This window comes from Pecten maximus, chromosome 7 (assembly GCF_902652985.1).
Source record: "Pecten maximus chromosome 7, xPecMax1.1, whole genome shotgun sequence".
In the NCBI taxonomy this organism is placed as follows: domain Eukaryota; kingdom Metazoa; phylum Mollusca; class Bivalvia; order Pectinida; family Pectinidae; genus Pecten; species Pecten maximus.
In genome coordinates, this window is record NC_047021.1 from 42,851,590 (window position 1) to 42,871,330 (window position 19,741).

Genomic DNA, 19,741 nt, shown 5'->3' on the forward strand with positions numbered 1-19,741 from the left:
ACTATATACAGTAGTATTAAATAGGCCTTTTCCTCATCAAATCTGCTGACATCTGCCACTAACCACACCTGTGATCCTAGCTATCTTTAAATTTAGAAGAAAACATTTTTTTTTTGTCTTCAACGTTTGGTTCAATACCTCGGAAAAACCTGAAAACAAGCACTACATACACACTACCGGTATAGATTATCTTCGAACACTATCTTGCCTTTGTTTAATTGATAAGAGCAATGTATGTTTCAGTTCGTGCAAGACGAGGCAATCATCGCCATCAAACAGACAAACTTTTTTATGTAAACATGTTGTAAGAATTTGTAGTCTAAAAATTCCTTTTTGATAAAACTTTTATGAATAGGTTTTCTTCTGTGCTTTACCATGGGCTCCCAACAATACACATCATCTGGATTGCTCTAGTCTGCCCAGTTACTCAACGGGTACTGGGAATTAACACTGTGATAGACTGGCGTCCTTCTAATGAGAGATGCTTGCTATCTTGAACCTTCCTTGAAATGCATGATACTGAGAACTGTGAACTAACTTAAACTGACTTTATGAAAACAAGCTACACTATTTTGTAAATCATCTGTGTCTGATAATATCAGACTTTCAAACCACTTTAAACATTTTATACTTTTGTTTTGTAAACCTGTCTTGTTTCTGGATTGTATCAAATGTAGATGTATTATACACCTGTCAGTTACAGTACAATTTTATCTGTGTAAGGTGTCATTTAGTCATTTCCTTTTACATTTTTATAAAAAAAAAAAGTTTGTTTTAAGCAAATTTGGGTCAGAATCTATCTTATTTGCATTCTGTTCATATTTCAGTGTTTGGTGACAATGTGAGATTTTAGAGTAATACTTGTTTTTATTTTGTAGTTATTCAGAATCGAGCCCATTTGTGAATACAATCGCGCCTGGTATCTCTATACAGTCTCAGGATCTCTACCAGTTGGCCCACTACTTACAGGTGAGAAAGTTGTCACCTGTCACAGGTGTGCTATGTATCTTTACACTTATTTACCTGGCCTAGACATTAGATATGACTGCATGAACGTTTTGATCCTAACAAAGATATCTGTCTTGAAAATCAAATTACGTTAGATACAAAGTTGGGAGATATGATATAATTGCTGTCAGTTTAAAAAAAACAAGGTTCTGCTTAAGAAAATTGCTATATTAATTAGGTTTTAAAATCAGCTGACAGGTAAAGTAGACCTTGGACTGTCTAAATATTTCTTTGCTGGGGATGGACCCGGTGTTGTGACCAGGGATGTTTTGAGGATACTATAACGAGCGATGGAAATTTGCCAGAATAAGGGGAGACAATGAGTTTGTCATTGACTGCGACTAAGAGGATATGGTCCACCGAATCTATATACCTGTAACAGGTACACTGCGTTACCTGTACGTGACCTGTAACTTATAGGTATAGAAGGGTTGTGCACCGAGACGGAAGGAATCACGTGTGAGGAGGTTTATCTGGAAATTTTGTTTTTGATTGTCGGCGAATTAAACTCATTAGACATGGAGGATAGTAGAGTTCTAAAGAAAGGTGTAGTGATGCAGTGAACGTAGAAATGGACGATACATAAAAGGACAGAGTGTGAACAGGTAAGTTCTCCCTCGTTACAGGTGAGCCAGGCTGATGTCTGCCAGTGTTTACACAGGACAGAGGAAATTCTTCTGTTGACAAACGTATGCACTGAGCTGAAAAATCTTAAAAGATTTGCTCAATATATCAAAACAATAGTACATTAGTCGATAAGTCTGGTTTATTACAGCGACAAAACTAATTGTAGAGTACCTGTGAATAAATTGTGTGAATGTTGTTGATAAAAAATGTTGAAAAAGTTTCTGTAAAATAAATACTGGTAGATGGTCCTGCTCCTAGGGGAATCCATGACATGGCAAGAATTTGTGACGGGGACTGGTACTACAGAGCCTATAGAGTTTCTAAATAAATTTTGTTTACTTTTGTATTTTGTCACCATTCCTTTAGTCATGAATATCAAAGACTTTGTTTACATCCATAACCAGTATTATAAATATATAACCGTAAATATCTCTGTAATTTACACACCAATTTAATTTACACAACCCAAGAGTCACCTTAAAATTTCTGAAAAATGTCTATACCAGTGTAATGTCTTCACCCAAAAAAATGAGCAAAATCTCAAGAATTTTTTGTCTGAAATTTGCCAGCTTGGACCAACCAAAAACCAGCCTTGATGTGTATGTATTAGACATTTTGTAGGATTTACCATAATTTGATGAAAATATGTTTACAACAGGCTTATTGAGGGCAGTTGATTGCAAATGGGTGTCTTATAAAAAAAGGTATAATGCTTACACATTTAGATCAGGAAAAACCTTAGAACCTAACGGGGAAAAAATCTGGTAAACGATGGAGATAGCTGCTAATTGACTTGATATTCATTGAGAAAATACACTGGAAATAATCCAGGAAACCAGACAGGAACTTCCTACCCCGCTCTCAGTCATCAATGAAACATTCATTCACACCAGCCAGCTATGATATGTCTGCTCTTGTTTTTACTCCATGAAGGAGTCATGTTCTTGAAGATGGTAGATCTTTTGGATGTTCCAAATATTGATGTAAAATCGAAAATTAACCAGATTTTACGATTTTGCAAAAGTGGAAATTCGGTGAAGAAATCCGATTCTCAGGTACCAGCTGTTATTTGTAGCAATTCTTTGCATGCTTACATCAATTTCATCTTTTCGTACTTGCCATATTACTGAAATGTTGAATTCTACCATAATAAGAATTGAAGAACTTTGTGTAGAAACTGTTTGGATCATTCTAAATGTTTATAAATTAGATATGACTTTGAGGTATTTCTGATAGTTCCGATTTTCAGATCTTTTTATTTACCAGAATTTGAAGTAAAAAGTAAAAAAAAAGAAGTTTTTATAGAAGTTGTGAAATGAGATTTTACTTTCTCAAGGATAATTATTTCCATGGTATATTTTGTGTGATTTAATTATCCTTCGAAGAAAAGCAAAAATGCAATCCCTTGAAAATAACATTACTGAAATGAATGTTTAATTCACACATATATTCATAATGATAGACAACAATTACCTGACTAAAATGCTAGCTCAATTACCTGGCTAATACCAAATTTGATTATTTAAATTCTTTAGTTCTTTGTAATACAATTATGTAATTTCTTTTGTATAAACTTGCAGCTGTGGCCTGGATCCATAATTTTCTTTTGCATTTTTTATGTAATTTATTGTAAGATCAGCTTGTTCGGAATTTTAAAAGTGGATGAGTCATTTGACTGTAGGACCGAATTCTGATGTTAGATATAGGTAGGAAAAAAAACACAGGTAAATATATGTATAAGATAAGGTAGTTAAGAGATCTGTCCACAAGTTAACAATGTAAGATCTAGACATGTAAGCATTAAAGAGGACTGCATTTTTTTAATGATATACAGGTAAAATACATATACCTGTAATTTATACAACTTTTGTGTAGAAATTCAATATTGGGGGATGGAAGCCAGAGAAAAATAAACATTTTAAAAAATTTATTCACAATCATATTAAATATACATGTATAGTAGAACTTTATTGTAGATATATACTTGAAAAATAGATAAATTTGACAGTTAAAATAAAGGTGAAAAAAAATTTCAAATGCATGATATTATTGAATAACATTCATACAGCATTGTAATCGAGGAAAAAAGTTTACCTGTATTAATCAGGAATAGGTAAGGCAATAAGAAAGTTTTTTTTACTGAAGAATTTTCTGTGAAGATTATGATAGGTATGTATGTAGCTGAGGAACAGGTCTACTTAAGACATAGCCAGCAGGTGAGATCATTCTACACATACCTGGTCTTGTTGGCTTTTTGTCCTGATAAAGTGGATCAACTCTCTCATGTAATGACACGACCCACCACATAACGTCATGTGAACGAAAGATTCTCCAAATAACATTGGTGAACAAAAAGTTCACCAAATAACATCAGTGAACGACAAGACCCACCAAATAACGTCAGGGAATTACAAGACCCACCAAATACTGTCAGGTGAACGACAAGACCCACAAAATAACGTCAGTGAACGACATGATCCACCAAATAACGTCAGTGAACGACAAGACCCACCAAATACTGTCAGGTGAAAGACAAGATCCACCAAATAACGTCAGTGAACGACAAGATCCACCAAATAACGTCAGTGAACAACAAGATCCACCAAATACTGTCAGGTGAACGACAAGATCCACCAAATAACGTTAGTGAAAGACAAGATCCACCTAATAACATCAGTGAACGACAAGACCCACCAAATAACGTCAGTGAATGACAAGACCCACCAAATACTGTCAGGTGAACGACAAGATCCACCAAATAACATCAGTGAACGACAAGATCGAACAAATAACATTTGTGAATGACAGAAACGGTAAACATGGGGAGGATCTTGACATTGCTACGTAACATTCAAAACCACCAAACCACAACGGTGAACGACAGAAATGTAGAATTACTGCATAACGATTAAACTCACCGAATCTCGTCAGGTGATGGAGAAATTATACATTTGGAGGATTGCACATTGCTATGTAACAATCCAACCAACCAAATCGCTGTGGTGAAGGACAGAAATGGAGAATTACTGTGTAATGATCTAACCTACTTAATTCTCATCTGGTGAAGGACTTGAAAAGAGAATTTATACATTTCAGTCATAGGATAGCTAAATTGTTGTATTATATAATGACCAAACCAAGGGCCACCAAATCTTGTTCGTTTAAGGAAAAAAATGGAGAAGTTATGCATACGTAAGATAAAGACACTAAAGAAAATATAGATACAGAGGAATTTTTAACAAAAATTACAACAAAAGGAAGCTCACAGTGGATTTCATTGTTAATATGTTTACTTCGTATGTCAATACACTAATTTATAACAAACAGTATGGTATGGTAAAACTTCACCCTCGACCACCATTCTCTGATTTTATCATTGTTTTGAAGTCTGTGTTTTTAGTCAGTTGTTATCTGAATCCATTATCTGGGCGTACTAATTTGCATCCCAAGTCTATCCTTACAGATATAGAGGTCAAATTTTGAAGGTGAAATTGTTCTCCGAATGCCATTTTATACCAGGATTATACGGGTCAGTTAGTCTAGAGATTTGTAGTGGTTTTGTTTATATAAACAGACTTTATACTAAGGCAGTGTTTCTAACTTCACCCAGAGAAAGTATGAACTTTCATCAATGGAATAAAGTTAGTGATTTACTGAGATCCAACTCCCCTGATGTTTCTGAGGAAATAATTGTGAGTACTTTTAGCAAAGGGTGAGTTTTCATGTGTACATTATATCTTCCAAACTTTATCAAATTTTGGATTTTTAAAAATTCTTTTGAGGACTATCAAAAGCATGCATGTCTTTGCTTTTTCTGATATATTTGTAAATTTACAAGAAAAAAATCATGTTGACAAAAAGACTAAAAGAAAAAAAAAACTAGTTGATCGTTTTCTAGCCTGAAGGAATTATGTGTTACATATGTACCTTACTACAATTGCTACTGTATAAGAATCGTGGATTTGTACAGCACCTGAATCACAGGAAATTGACAACATGCTTGTGGTTTTAGAAGTGGAGCATTTCATTGATAATTGCTGAGGACATCAGACCTATGACAGCTCTAGGTCTAAAACCAACGAGGGTTTAAAAACAACGAGAAGATTAAGGTGTTGATTAAGTTTGATTTGTTATAATTATGAGTCTGTTTGATGTGGTATGTTTTCTTACAAGGATCGATGAAAACCAGTTATTGTGGTAAATGGAAAATTATTATTTTCATCATCATATTTATATTGAAGGATATTGAATTGATTATTATCAACCAGTTAATTTGTTAAAAAGGTGAATAGAGCAATCACTTGATTAGTGAAAATCTTATTTCTCCTTTACTTACAACCTGAGTGTGTGTTTTCCTTATAATATGCAGGTAAGACGAGTCTGAGGAGTGCTATAGTTTCATAAAATTTGTTAGTTTTACCAGAAATGATTTTATCAGGATTTTAATATTGTTGTTAAACTGAGATTAACCTAATCACCAACAACTGGGCCGAGTTCATTTGTTGTAAGAATTGGATGTAGCTGTAGATTAAATTGAGATTTGTTTGATAATTGTCTCTATTGAGTATGGGCTGACTGGAGAAACTGTGATTACTTTGACCCAACTTTGATGGTGACTGAACGTATGAAGTAAAAACTCAACTGTAGAATTTCTCTTCCTTATATTATCCAGGTTGATGATATCCATATCATAGATCTTCAAACCTTCAATTCAGGCCATGGTTGTTCTTCATATTTCTTTTCAGATTTTCATATCAACATTTCATAACAAAAATTACTTCAATATCCTATTCTTTCCAAAAGAGGATTAATTTCTTTACTATGCAGAAAAAATAGTACCTATATTTCATGAAGAAATAAAAGCGTAGATATGTTTTTACCTTTTGTTTATGAAACAGTCACAGGTGAATGGTTTGTGAATTTTCATTCGCTACAGATTTTTTTAGAAATTTTTTCGTTGCTTTCATGTTAGGTAAGTTTGTCTTTAGTGGCAGCCATTTTGAACTCTGTATTTCTTGTGTCTTTCAGGAAGCTCTTCATCGCGAAAAGATGTTAGAACAGAAGCTGACTACACTACAGAAACTCCTAGAGAACACACAGGAAGCGTCAGAAACAGGATGGCAGGTATGTCGCGATATCACCTGGAATCTAGTATCTAATAATTACTGTGGAAGTTAATTTATATAAATAATTAATTCAGTTTGAGATTATGATACAATCAAGTTTTGTTTCATTTTCAGGCCCTAATCACAGAAGATCGACTTTTGTCTCGACTTGATGTGTTGGAAAATCAGCTTCACACCTACTCCAAGGTAAAATGATGCCAAGGTCAAATCACACGTACTCCAAGGTCAAATCACACTTATGCCAAGGTCAAATTATGCCTACAAAGTCATAATAAAATTTCATGTACTTCAAGGTCAAATCACTTCTACAGGGTCAAGACCAAATGTGTACTCCAGTGCAAGGTCAAATCACATGTACTCAAGTGCAAGGTCAAATTACATGTACTCCAGTGCAAGGTCAAATCACATGTACTCCAAAAACTCAAATAACACTTATTCCATGGTCAAATTAAACCTACTCCAAGGTCAGATTACATCTACTCTGAAGCTCAATCATATCTTATTCAAGGTCAAATCATATTTACTTTAAAGTCAAAGCACACTTTCTTCAAGGTCAAATCCCTATCAGCTATAATCTCTTATCATAATGGTATTAAGTTCACTAAAAGATTTTCAGATGCAAGACGCTGAAAAAGATGATATTTTCAAAGATTGTCCTGCTGCTTATAGATTGAGTGTACATGATGTTTTGGTTTCAGAATCATGCCGAGGATTCACTACGACAAGAAGTGGTTACCTTGCAGGAAGAAAAACTTACTTATGAAACGACTGCCAAGGTAAGGATACATGTCAGGGAATAAAGATAATTAAGTTAGACGAGGCTAAGGAACTAGTGTTTATAGATGACTTCTAAATCACTAGAGCTACGTATACCAAATCATGACCAGACGGAAATTCACTGCTAATGTTAACTGTGTAGTAGGGATCTGGACAACACCTCAACTGTTTATATATGTAAATATGACATGGCTGTTTGATGTTCCATTTGTGTTTGCTTCAGGAATCACTTCGAAAAGTTTTACAAGAAAAATTGGAGGCTGTGAGAAAATTATCCGACCTTGAGGTAAGTAGTGTAATACTAAGTAGAGGAAGAGATGAACGGGATAAAAAGGGAGTGAAAGCTCACTCTTTTATGTCATTGATATTGTTGTAGACTCGTAGCTTTCTGTTATCAGAGGAACTAGCATGACCTTGTCTTTATTATCGTGTGATTACATTATCTTATTTTATCCGCTATGATGTTGACCTTTGTGCTTCACACTGTGACCTTGACATTGTAGCAGTTATTAATGATCACAGATGGATGTGTCTATCTAAAAGATATATTACCTTGACATTGTAGATAAGATCAGGTCAATGGAAAACAGAGCAGAAGAATCTAAAGGATATGTATGACCTTGACTTTATGTATTGTAATATGACCTTGACATTGTAGACAAGGTCAATGGCGAACACAGAAGAATTTACCCATCTAAAGGATATGTGTGACCTTGACCTTAAGTATTGTAATATGACCTTGACTTTGTCGATTAGGTCAATGGTGAACACAGAAGAATTTACCCATCTAAAGGATATGTGGGACCTTGACCTTATGTATTGTAATATAACCTTGACATTGTAGAGGTCGATGGTGAACACTGAAGAAGAATGTGGTCACCTTAAGGATATGTGTGACCTTGACCTTATGTATTGTAATATAACCTTGACATTGTAGAGGTCGATGGTGAACACTGAAGAAGAATGTGGTCACCTTAAGGATATGTGTGACCTTGACCTTATGTATTGTAGTATGACCTTGACATTGTAGAGGTCGATGGTGAACACTGAAGAAGAATGTGGTCACCTTAAGGATATATGTGACCTTGACCTTATGTATTGTAATATGACCTTGACATTGTAGAGGTCGATGGTGAACACTGAAGAAGAATGTGGTCACCTTAAGGATATGTGTGACCTTGACCTTATGTATTGTAATATGACCTTGACATTGTAGAGGTCGATGGTGAACACTGAAGAAGAATGTGGTCACCTTAAGGATATGTGCGAGAGATCTCAGGAGGAACTGCAGCAGCTTGCTGAGAAATACCAGGACCAGCTCAAGGAGGTCAAGGAGCTCCAGGACAAATTGTCTGTAAGTAGCTGGTCATCAGTTAGGGCCTGAATTTACTGCTGTGATGAGTTGTCCAGCATATACACTTGATTTAACCTGTATAAATACATGTTTTTCCATTTTCCAAATCAACAGTCAAGTTAGACTTTAAAATGTTGGTTTTTTTATGTGACAGTTAAATAGGATACTGAACAGTAGAAAATACTTTGTATTCTTCATACCTTGATACAAGAAGTATGATTTCTGAAGTTTGGTCAGTTTAATCTACAAAAGAAGGTATGTTAACCTGTGGGAGCTGGTGTGATGGTATCCTGTTATTTGTGTACAGGAAGCAGAGCGAAACTTGGTGGATGAGACAGAAAAAGCTGAAAAAGAGAAAATCTGTCTCCAAGATAAGCTAGACGAAATGGTTAAGGAGGAAGATTTGCTCTCAGCCAAGGTAAGTCGTTAACTTACCTGTATATGTCATTTCGCAGGTAAATTCATGATAATAGGTGTAAAGGTCATTTGTTCACGTCATGTCATCAGTAAATTCATGGTTTATATAATGATGAAATCATTGATTTGTAACACAATAACATCACTGACATAAGAACTGCATGGCTTAAAAAAAAAATCTAAAGCTACAACTTAGCATACATTCAATATTCCATTGTTATTGGATGCTAGAAGGATGGAAATAAAATAATAAAACATTAAACTCATATTTAAAACATGAAATTTTAATGTCAATATTTAGTGTACTATAAGTGACCAGAAAATATCCATGTGTCAATTTACACTTAAAATCTTTGTGTTCCACAGTTGGAATCCCTACAAGCTGACAACGATATCACCATGAATCAATTAGCTGCAATGAAAGGTATGAATAGAATTCAGGTATAAATTCTAGTGTGTGGTTTGAAGGATATTTTGTTTTGAAAACATATCAAATAATCAGGAATAGGAAAATATTTATTCGGACACAAGTGTTAAGTAGATATCTAGGAAATATGAACATTTGTATTCAGTCCGGAGTCAATAATTTATCAGTCGTGAGGCTATGAGCATTTAAAGGGATATTCCACACAAGTTGCAAAATTTTTAGCTGTACTTTACCTTTCCTTTTCCGATGACCTTTTAAACTGTTGTCAGTTTCAAAATATCTCTCCTGTACTAAATTTGGACATGTGAAATTGGTGGGTATTCCCTCAGTCATTCTATAATTAGACTGTCTAAATATAGGTCATTGTGATGAATACACAAAATTGAACACTGTAATACAAAACAAACCAATCAAAACAACTCTTCTACGTCTTTTAGCATAAAAAATTACGAGGGGTACAGATTGGTAATAAACCTATTATGATTCAGGCAGAGCCTTATGGGCATTTGTAATTTGATCTAGTTAGATCTATTAAGAACTTCCATAAATTAAATATCATATGTTTGTTTATATAGTAACTTGAGACATAATATTTCCATAAGAGTTTAAGTAGATATTTTTGTACAAATTTCATAAAAAGCATCAATGGAAAACCTAACTTGTACGAAATATCCCTTTAAGATTTCACACTGAGCCAACCGGTGACGGATCTTAAGAGTAATTGTTTAGATTTCCTACTGCCTGCCTTTGAAAATAGTTGAGGTACATAATTCATCCTGTATTTATAAACTTTTAACAGCCAAGCTTGAAGCCCTGAAGGAGGAACCGTCCGATAGCAACAAGGAAGTTGACGAAAAGACAGACGATGATGACGAGGAAAAGACGGAGGATGACAACAAACTGGTCGACTCTAATACAATAGGTATGTGGGGACAAACTAATGATATGTGGGTCTCACTGAAATTATAACTGCATCTGGCCTGAACAATGTTCACACATTTTCATGAAATGAAATTGGTTTTGTGTTCTAGGTTTTGTCTCAATTGAAATATAATTAGTAATAAATGTTTCAGAGTGGATTGAAGAATTTATAATTTTAATGGTACTGACAGTGTGTTCTGAACATTCTGGTTGGAACTAGAGTGTGTTGGGACAAAAATCAGTAATTTTACACTCTTCAATTTAAAATGACAATAAAATGAAAAAGTTGACAACACTGATAAAAATTTTCCTGAAAATTTAATTTTATGTTCCAGATGAACAAAATCAGATAATTCCGACCTCCCCGTCTCTCAAGGTGATCAGGACTGATGATATAGAAGGTCAGTGTTTCCTCTCACCTCCCTATCCTCTGTATACAGTCAAGCTACACAATGGTTGTAGTGTGTGAGTCAATTTGGTCACATCCACTGGTTTTCCATAGTCTTCAGATTTTAAAACATTCATTAATTACAAATGTTTAACGTGTGAAAATAAAGTTAATGGACACAAATAAAGAACAGGCAATATAGAAAATCAACAAATGTGTGGAAAATGGATGGAAAAATTTAACATCAACAAAAAATATGAAAATTTACAAACATTTTAAACATAAAAAATTATGAAAAATCATCAAAAAATGAAAAATTGATCAAAATACCAATATGAAAAATCATCGAATTTTTTTTGAAAATTGCCAGAAAAATGAAAATGTGACAAAAATATGGAACATCAATAAAAAGATTAAAAATAACCAAAAATGTGGAAAATTGACAAAAAAATTGAAAAACGACAAAAAGATGGAACATCGACAAAAGTATAAGTTTTTGTCATTTTTAAAATTAAATTATTTTTTCTTTTGGGGGGTTTTAACCTGGAAAAAAACCAAAGTCGGGAGTTTTGCCATGGTTTTTTTTTCTTTTTGGGCTTTTTTTTGGGGTTTGTTTAAATTTGTTTTAAAACGCTAAAAATTCATAAAATTTTTTATTATTTTTTAAAAAGGCAAAAAGCTGGTGTGATGGTATCCTGTTATTTGTGTACAGGAAGCAGAGCGAAACTTGGTGGATGAGACAGAAAAAGCTGAAAAAGAGAAAATCTGTCTCCAAGATAAGCTAGACGAAATGGTTAAGGAGGAAGATTTGCTCTCAGCCAAGGTAAGTCGTTAACTTACCTGTATATGTCATTTCGCAGGTAAATTCATGATAATAGGTGTAAAGGTCATTTGTTCACGTCATGTCATCAGTAAATTCATGGTTTATATAATGATGAAATCATTGATTTGTAACACAATAACATCACTGACATAAGAACTGCATGGATTAAAAAAAATATATAATTCTAAAGCTACAACTTAGCATACATTCAATATTCCATTGTTATTGGATGCTAGTAGGATGGAAATAAAATCATAAACCATTAAACTCATATTTAAAACATGAAATTTTAATGTCAATATTTAGTGTACTATAAGTGACCTGAAAATATCAATGTGTCAATTTACACATGAAATCTTTGTGTTCCACAGTTGGAATCCCTACAAGCAGACAACGATATCACCATGAATCAATTAGCTGCAATGAAAGGTATGAATCAAATTCAGGTATAAATTCTAGTGTGTGGTTTGAAAGGATATTTTGTTTTGAAAACATATCAAATAAATCAGGAATAGGAAAATATTTATTCGGACACAAGTGTTAAGTAGATATCTGGGAAATATGAACATTTGTATTCAGACTGGAGTCAATAATTTATCAGTCCTGAGGCTATGAGCATTTAAAGGGATATTCCACGCAAGCTGCAAAATGTTAGCTGTACTTTACCTTTCCTTTTCCGATGACCTTTTAAACTGTTGTCAGTTTCAAAATATCTCTCCTGTACTAAATTTGGACAAGTGAAATTGGTGGGTATTCCCCCAGTCATTCTATAATTAGACTGTCTAAATATAGGTCATTGTGATGAATACACAAGCGTGAACACTGTAATACAAAACAAACCAATCAAAACAACTCTTCTACGTCTTTTAGCATAAAAAATTACGAGGGGTACAGATTGGTAATAAACCTGTTATGATTCAGGCAGAGCCTTATGGGCATTTGTAATTTGATCTAGTTAGATCTATTAAGAACTTCCATAAGTTAAATATCATATGTTTGTTTATATAGTAACTTGAGACATAATATTTCCATAAGAGGTTAAGTAGATATTTTTGTACAAATTTCATAAAAAGCATCAATGGAAAACCTAACTTGTACGAAATATCCCTTTAAGATTTCACACTGAGCCAACCGGTGACGGATCTTAAGAGTAATTGTTTAGATTTCCTATTACCTGCCTTTGAGGTACATTATTCAACCTGTATTTATAAACTTTCAACAGCCAAGCTTGAAGCCCTGAAGGAGGAACCGTCCGATAGCAACAAGGAAGTTGACGAAAAGACAGACGATGATGACGAGGAAAAGACGGAGGATGACAACAAACTGGTCGACTCTAATACAATAGGTATGTGGGAAAAACTTCAATATGTGGGGATCTCACTGAAATTATAACTGCATCTGGCCTGAACAATGTTCAGACATTTTCATGAAATGAAATTGGTTTTGTGTTCTAGGTTTTGTCTCAATTGAAATATAATATAGTAATAAATGTTGCAGAGTGGATTGAAGAATTGAATTATTTTAATGGTACTGACAGTGTCTTCTGAACATTCTAGTTGGAACTAGAGTGAGTGTTGGGACAAAAATCAGCAATTTTACACTCTTCAATTTAAAATGACATTAAAATGAAAAAGTTGACAACACTGATAAAAAATGACATGAAAATTGATTTTTATGTTCCAGATGAACAAAATCAGATAATTCCGACCTCCCCATCTCTCAAGGTGATCAGGACTGATGATATAGAAGGTCAGTGTTTCCTCTCACCTCCCTATCCTCTGTATACAGTCAAGCTACACAATGGTTGTAGTGTTTAAGTCAATTTGGTCACAATCACTGGTTTGCCATTGTCTTCAGATTTTAAAACATTCATTAATTACAAATGTTTAACGTGTGAAAATAAAGTTAATGGACACAAATAAAGAACAGGCAATATAGAAAATCAACAAATGTGTGGAAAATGGATGGAAAAATTTAACATCAACAAAAAATATGAAAATTTACAAACATTTTAAACATAAAAAATTATGAAAAATCATCAAAAAATGAAAAATTGATCAAAATACCAATATGAAAAATCATCGAATTTTTTTTGAAAATTGCCAGAAAAATGAAAATGTGACAAAAATATGGAACATCAATAAAAAGATTAAAAATAACCAAAAATGTGGAAAATTGACAAAAAAATTGAAAAACGACAAAAAGATGGAACATCGACAAAAGTCACTATAGTAATTACTTGTAACATCTTGCACTACAAAGTTACAATTATTAATTTTGCTTTGTGGTTTTGATTCCAGGCAAACTAAAGGAAACACAACAACAGATCGAAAAGTATAAAGGTTTGTGTCTGGATCGTTTAAAAGTTTATAAGATTATTCATTTATCATCAGAGGCTTTTGAATTAGGTGTTTGAATAAATATGGATATTTTGTTTTAACACGCTAACAATAGGTCATGAAATGATATGATTTGTTAATTTCCCTCATTATTTCTTAAAAATCTGAAGCTTGGAAAATATTGTTTGAATAAAAAAGGTTTAATGAAAAGTTGTTTTACTCAGATTGTGTTGTATGATGTATACAATTACATTTCTGATAACTCAACAATTATTTGTATTTCTGACGTAAATAGCCCAGCTCGAGGAATCTGATGCCAAACTGAAGGTCAGCAGTGATCTCGTCGCCAAGCTACAGAGTAAGTGTCTCTTTACCAGCAATTATATACTGGTCAATGTTGTCATATGTATATATTTACATTTACACTGCAGCCCCACTATATAACTTTACCAAGCTCACTTGATGGTTACGAGTCCATAACTTCCAAATCTTTATTATGACGTCATTATTATAGTGACGTCATAATTGTCATGTCGGCGATAACGAAATATGGCTGTTGAAAAGGCTGTTCCGTCTTTGACGATAATAAGTTGTTCATTCATTATCGGAGTAAAATTCCTGGATATAGTCTTTCAAATTCGTTGTCAAATGTAAATATAAGTATTGAACTGCTTTCATTTGGAAGTTATGGGCTGATGAATGCCAACTGAACAAAGGCAAATTCAACATGAAGCGCTAGCGCACTTCATTAAATTTACCTTTGTCCAGTTGGCATTCATCAGCCCATAACTTCCAAATGAAAGCAGTTCAATGCTTAAATGAATGTCTTTTGTGAGGCTAAGTCATGCTAATGTTTCTCATTGGTTTAACAAGTGACATCTTCGCTAGTCAAGGCTTCTGATTATGTTACACTCCACGAACCCTTGGCAGATATAGTTTTGTTTAAGCAGTCGCTCCCTGGAATCCCAGGGCATCCAATCAAATCGCGTGTTACATTCATTCTTGGTTTCGCAGTAAACAAATATTGTGGCGCCCAGTACAGAACTACATTGTCGACTATGTTATGACATTTTACCTAAAAACAGAGACGTACAATCATTGGGGAAACATTCACAGTGATTGATCAATTTATATAAGTCATTGATCACATATCTCATTAAAATGACACAAGCCTCCACGTGTGTTTGAAGACATCACAGATGAAGTACATTGGTAACACTCATTTTGATTGGTCTGAAATTTCATGCTTAAAGGGTGATAATTTCGAACCATTTTGTAGTGTTTGTCAATGATAAGATGTATGGAAGTGACCAGTGGTCATTTTGAATTTGTTGTACCTTTCAGAAGACCTAGAGGTTGCCAAGTCGGAGTCCAACCAGTATGAATCCAAGATGTCTGCTCTTGAAGGTCAGTGTCCAGTGTTCTGTATGTCCTTAAGGTGTGCCATCTTTCTGGTGTCCAGTCCTTTAGGTTTCTCGTCTTTCTAGTGTCCAGTCCTTTAGGTGTCTCATCTTTCTGGTGTCCAGTCCTTTAGGTGTGCCATCTTTCTGGTGTCCAGTCTTTAGGTGTGCCATCTTTCTGGTGTCCAGTCCTTTAGGTGTGCCATCTTTCTGGTGTCCAGTCCTTTAGGTGTCTCATCTTTCTGGTGTCCAGTCCTTTGGGTGTCTCATCTTTCTGGTGTCCAGTCTTTAGGTGTGCCATCTTTCTGGTGTCCAGTCCTTTAGGTGTCTCATCTTTCTGGTGTCCAGTCCTTTAGGTGTCTCATCTTTCTGGTGTCCAGTCCTTTAGGTGTCTCATCTTTCTGGTGTCCAGTCCTTTAGGTGTCTCATCTTTCTGGTGTCCAGTCCTTTAGGTGTCTCATCTTTCTAGTGTCCAATCCTTTAGGTGTCTAACTTTCTGGTGTCCAGTCCTTTAGGTGTCCAGTCCTTAAGGTGTCTCATCTTTCTGGTGTCCAGTCCTTTAGGTGTCTCATCTTTCTGGTGTCCAGTCCTTTAGGTGTCTCATCTTTCTAGTGTCCAGTCCTTTAGATGTCTCATCTTTCTGGTGTCCAGTCCTTGAGGTGTCTCATCTTTCTAGTGTCCAGTCCTTTAGGTGTCTCATCTTTCTAGTGTCCAGTCCTTTAGGTGTCTGTTTTTATACAGTTCAGAGTAAACAACCTGATTGACCCTTCAGGATTTCATATAACCCGCAGTTAGGATTTAAGACACTGGATGACCCAGATTTGCAATCTCTGTTTGGAAGGCCTTGAAAGTTGACCATATATATTAAGAAAGTACACTGCACCTAAATTTGGTTAATTGTACAGCTATGATTCCATTCATAAATATCCAGTTAAATAGTTAAAATATCAAACAATGTCAAATTAGTCTTTCTCTTGCATGAAAAACAGCTCAGAACAAAAAGTTTGATATCATTGTAGATTGGTCTGTGTATATCCTTCACCTGAACATTTTACCATCCCCTTGGGGTGACTTAGTGTTCATACTAAGATTGGGTCTCATCATCCTGCTGTAAACAGAGTTGTTGCCCTTTGTTAGTTGTCCATCCCTTTCCTGGATATATCTCCTGTATTTTATCATGAACAATTACTGCCACATTTTGAATGTTCTGATTGTTTGCATCCTTTGGAATGATGAGGAATATCCTAAAAATGGGTCATATACTGAATTTTGCCCAATTATGATATACAGAGTTATGGCCCTTTGTTCATGTGTGGTACCAAAAGTTGTATGGAGAGGGTGGAATGATAGTTTAATATTGAACTTGTGGATTTATTTTACCATTAGAAAATGTGTTAAGATTGCTTTTTATATACATTAAGAAACAAAGATGTTGTATGCATGATACATTTTCTTTTTGCGTTTTTGTTCTAGCTACCTGTAATTGTGCATGTGTAAATATTTATTTTGTATACATATATAGAGTGGATAATGCAGAATGTTCAGGCTGAATTCAGTTTGGATGATGATATTGTCAGTAAAGATTATAGGCAGTTCTCTATTGGTAGACTTTAGATTGTTTCCTCTTGTTGCATGTCATATTTCCTGATACAAAAAATGAGAAAATTACTTTCATCAAATATTTAATCAAACAGTTGGGGTTAAACTAACACCTTTATGCATTCAAAGCGGTATTTAAGGATTTTGCCTTGATTTAGTTGTAACTGTTTTCAAAAATTTGTCTTACTGGGTGATTTTCATCAATTCTTTTATTTCATCAATACCGTATAAGTAACATTGAAAAAAATTTTAATTTAGCTTTGCAACTTTCTCAAATTTGGAAAAGAAAGAAAAAAACAGTTGTAAAAGTGTGATATAAAGAATCTTCCAAAGGAATTATTTAAATACAAACAGCTTGATATTGCTTTTGGTAATGCAATGAATTAGTAGTATTTTACTAATAATAGTACATGTATTATGAGATCCACTGCTAGGACAAAGAAAACTGGGGGAATGTTGGAATTTGTGTGTGTGGTATTACCCGAGTTCCTGGGGTGCCAGGGTTACCTCCATTGCATGCTGTCTGATCTGTTTTGGTATCCACTGCTTTTCATTTAAAACATTTTCGTGCACCTGGCGCTGTTTTTGAAGTTTTCATTTGTTTCTTTTGTATTATCATCATATGCAGACAAGCTTAGGCTGTCCGATTTACATATGAATCAGATGATGGAAAACACCATGGCCGATTTAGAACGTAAGTGTGTAAACTAATTTTGTTGCTATGTGCGCTTTAGTAATTTTGCTTCTACATTTGCCTATGTCATATATCATCCCCCTATTTGAGATCAGACTTTTTGTTTCTGTAGAATATTTTTGTTTTTCGTATTCCTACACGTAATATATGGTATAATAATTTAATCTATTTGAAACAACCATTTCTACTTGGTAATTACTAAAATCGTTATGTTATTGTCCCATAACATAAATATGGCATAATTCTTTTGTTATCTTCATTTTGATTGGCTGGTGGTGCTGTGTAATAATCAATTTTCTTAAATGAAAAAAAAATTCTGTTAAAGAAAATGAAAATTTCTGTCTTGTATTCAAGCTAGATTCAATTAATAAAACTAGCTTAATCTGTTTTCTTTAACTTAGACAGTCATAACACATATTTACTAGAACATGTTTCTCTCATTTACTGCTTCAGTTACTTCAATCTTTCTTTCCAAAGCACCATAACATTAAAAAATATATTTGAATTTATTATTGGTCAAAAATTGTGAATTTGCATTTGAAATTATGAACACTTTACGAGAAAAGGTTTACATTTTCATTCATCTATGGAATGTGAGGAATGGTGTGATAATAACACATAGGAAATCATACAAATTTATCATTATCACGTACACTAGTAACCAGGCCCATCGTAATGCACTATAACATTGTATTGGTTGGTCATGCAGACTGCTTATTGTGACCCCATGATCCTCGTCGAAGTTTGATTTTAAAGGCTATGTATTACAAAAGTCTAGTTTGTGTTTTTTTTTTACTTTCAGTTCAATTGAAAGAATCTCACAGACAGTCTGATAGCAGTAACGAGCTCATCAAAGGTCTACAAGGTAGGTATGGCAACTGGTCTTATCTTGGGGTACCGGTCTTACGTTGGGGTATCAGTCTTATCTTGGGGTATCAGCCTTACCTTGGGGTATCAGCCTTACCTTGGGGTATCAGTCTTACCTTGTTGTATCAGTCTTACATTGGGGTATCAGCCTTACCTTGGGGTATCAGCCTTACCTTGGGGTATCAGACTTACATTGGGGTATCAGCCTTACGTTGGGGTATCAGTCTTACGTTGGGGTATCAGCCTTACGTTGGGGTATCAGTCTTACTTTGGGGTATCAGTCTTACCTTGGGGTATCAGCCTTACCTTGGGGTATCGCCCTTCCCTTGAGGTATCAGCCTTATCTTGGGGTATCAGCGTTATCTTGGGGTATCAGTCTTACCTTGGGGTATCAGCCTTACCTTGGGGTATCAGCCTTACATTGGGGTATCAGTCTTACATTCAGGTATCAGCCTTACATTGGGGTATCAGGCTTACGTTGAGGTATCAGCCTTACCTTGGGGTATCAGCCTTATCTTGGGGTATCAGCATTATCTTGGGGTATCAGTCTTACCTTGGGGTATCAGCCTTACCTTGGGGTATCAGCCTTACCTTGGGGTATCAGCCTTACATTGGGGTATCAGTCTTACATTGGGGTATCAGCCTTACGTTGAGGTATCAGCCTTACATTGGGGTATCAGCCTTACCTTGGGGTATCAGCCTTACCTTGGGGTATCAGTCTTACCTTGGGGTATCAGCCTTACATTGGGGTATCAGCCTTACATTGGGGTATCAGTCTTATCTTGGGGTATCAGTCTTACATTGGGGTATCAGTCTTACCTTGGGGTATCAGTCTTACCTTGGGGTATCAGCCTTACCTTGGGGTATCAGCCTTACATTGGGGTATCAGCCTTACATTGGGGTATCAGCCTTACATTAGGGTATCAGCCTTATCTTGGGGTATCAGCCTTACCTTGGGGTATCAGTCTTACGTT

General features: G+C 34.8%; 1 protein-coding gene across 3 annotated transcripts in view; it reads left to right on the plus strand.

Moving 5' to 3' along the window:
• LOC117330908 (sarcolemmal membrane-associated protein-like) overlaps positions 1-19,741 on the plus strand; it is an 81,946-nt gene that overhangs the window by 36,870 nt on the left and 25,335 nt on the right. For 2 of the 3 annotated variants that reach the window (XM_033889464.1, XM_033889465.1), the window contains 15 exons: positions 879-969; positions 6,664-6,759; positions 6,876-6,947; positions 7,460-7,537; positions 7,762-7,824; positions 8,755-8,892; positions 9,200-9,310; positions 9,676-9,733; positions 10,536-10,658; positions 10,993-11,058; positions 14,169-14,210; positions 14,503-14,565; positions 15,552-15,614; positions 17,835-17,900; positions 18,703-18,765. In XM_033889464.1, coding sequence (XP_033745355.1) covers positions 879-969; positions 6,664-6,759; positions 6,876-6,947; positions 7,460-7,537; positions 7,762-7,824; positions 8,755-8,892; positions 9,200-9,310; positions 9,676-9,733; positions 10,536-10,658; positions 10,993-11,058; positions 14,169-14,210; positions 14,503-14,565; positions 15,552-15,614; positions 17,835-17,900; positions 18,703-18,765 — 1,193 coding nt within the window. Of the gene's footprint in view, positions 1-878; positions 970-6,663; positions 6,760-6,875; positions 6,948-7,459; positions 7,538-7,761; positions 7,825-8,754; positions 8,893-9,199; positions 9,311-9,675; positions 9,734-10,535; positions 10,659-10,992; positions 11,059-12,239; positions 12,298-13,090; positions 13,214-13,551; positions 13,618-14,168; positions 14,211-14,502; positions 14,566-15,551; positions 15,615-17,834; positions 17,901-18,702; positions 18,766-19,741 lie in introns of all 3 variants that reach the window. The other variant, XM_033889463.1, reaches the window with a different exon arrangement.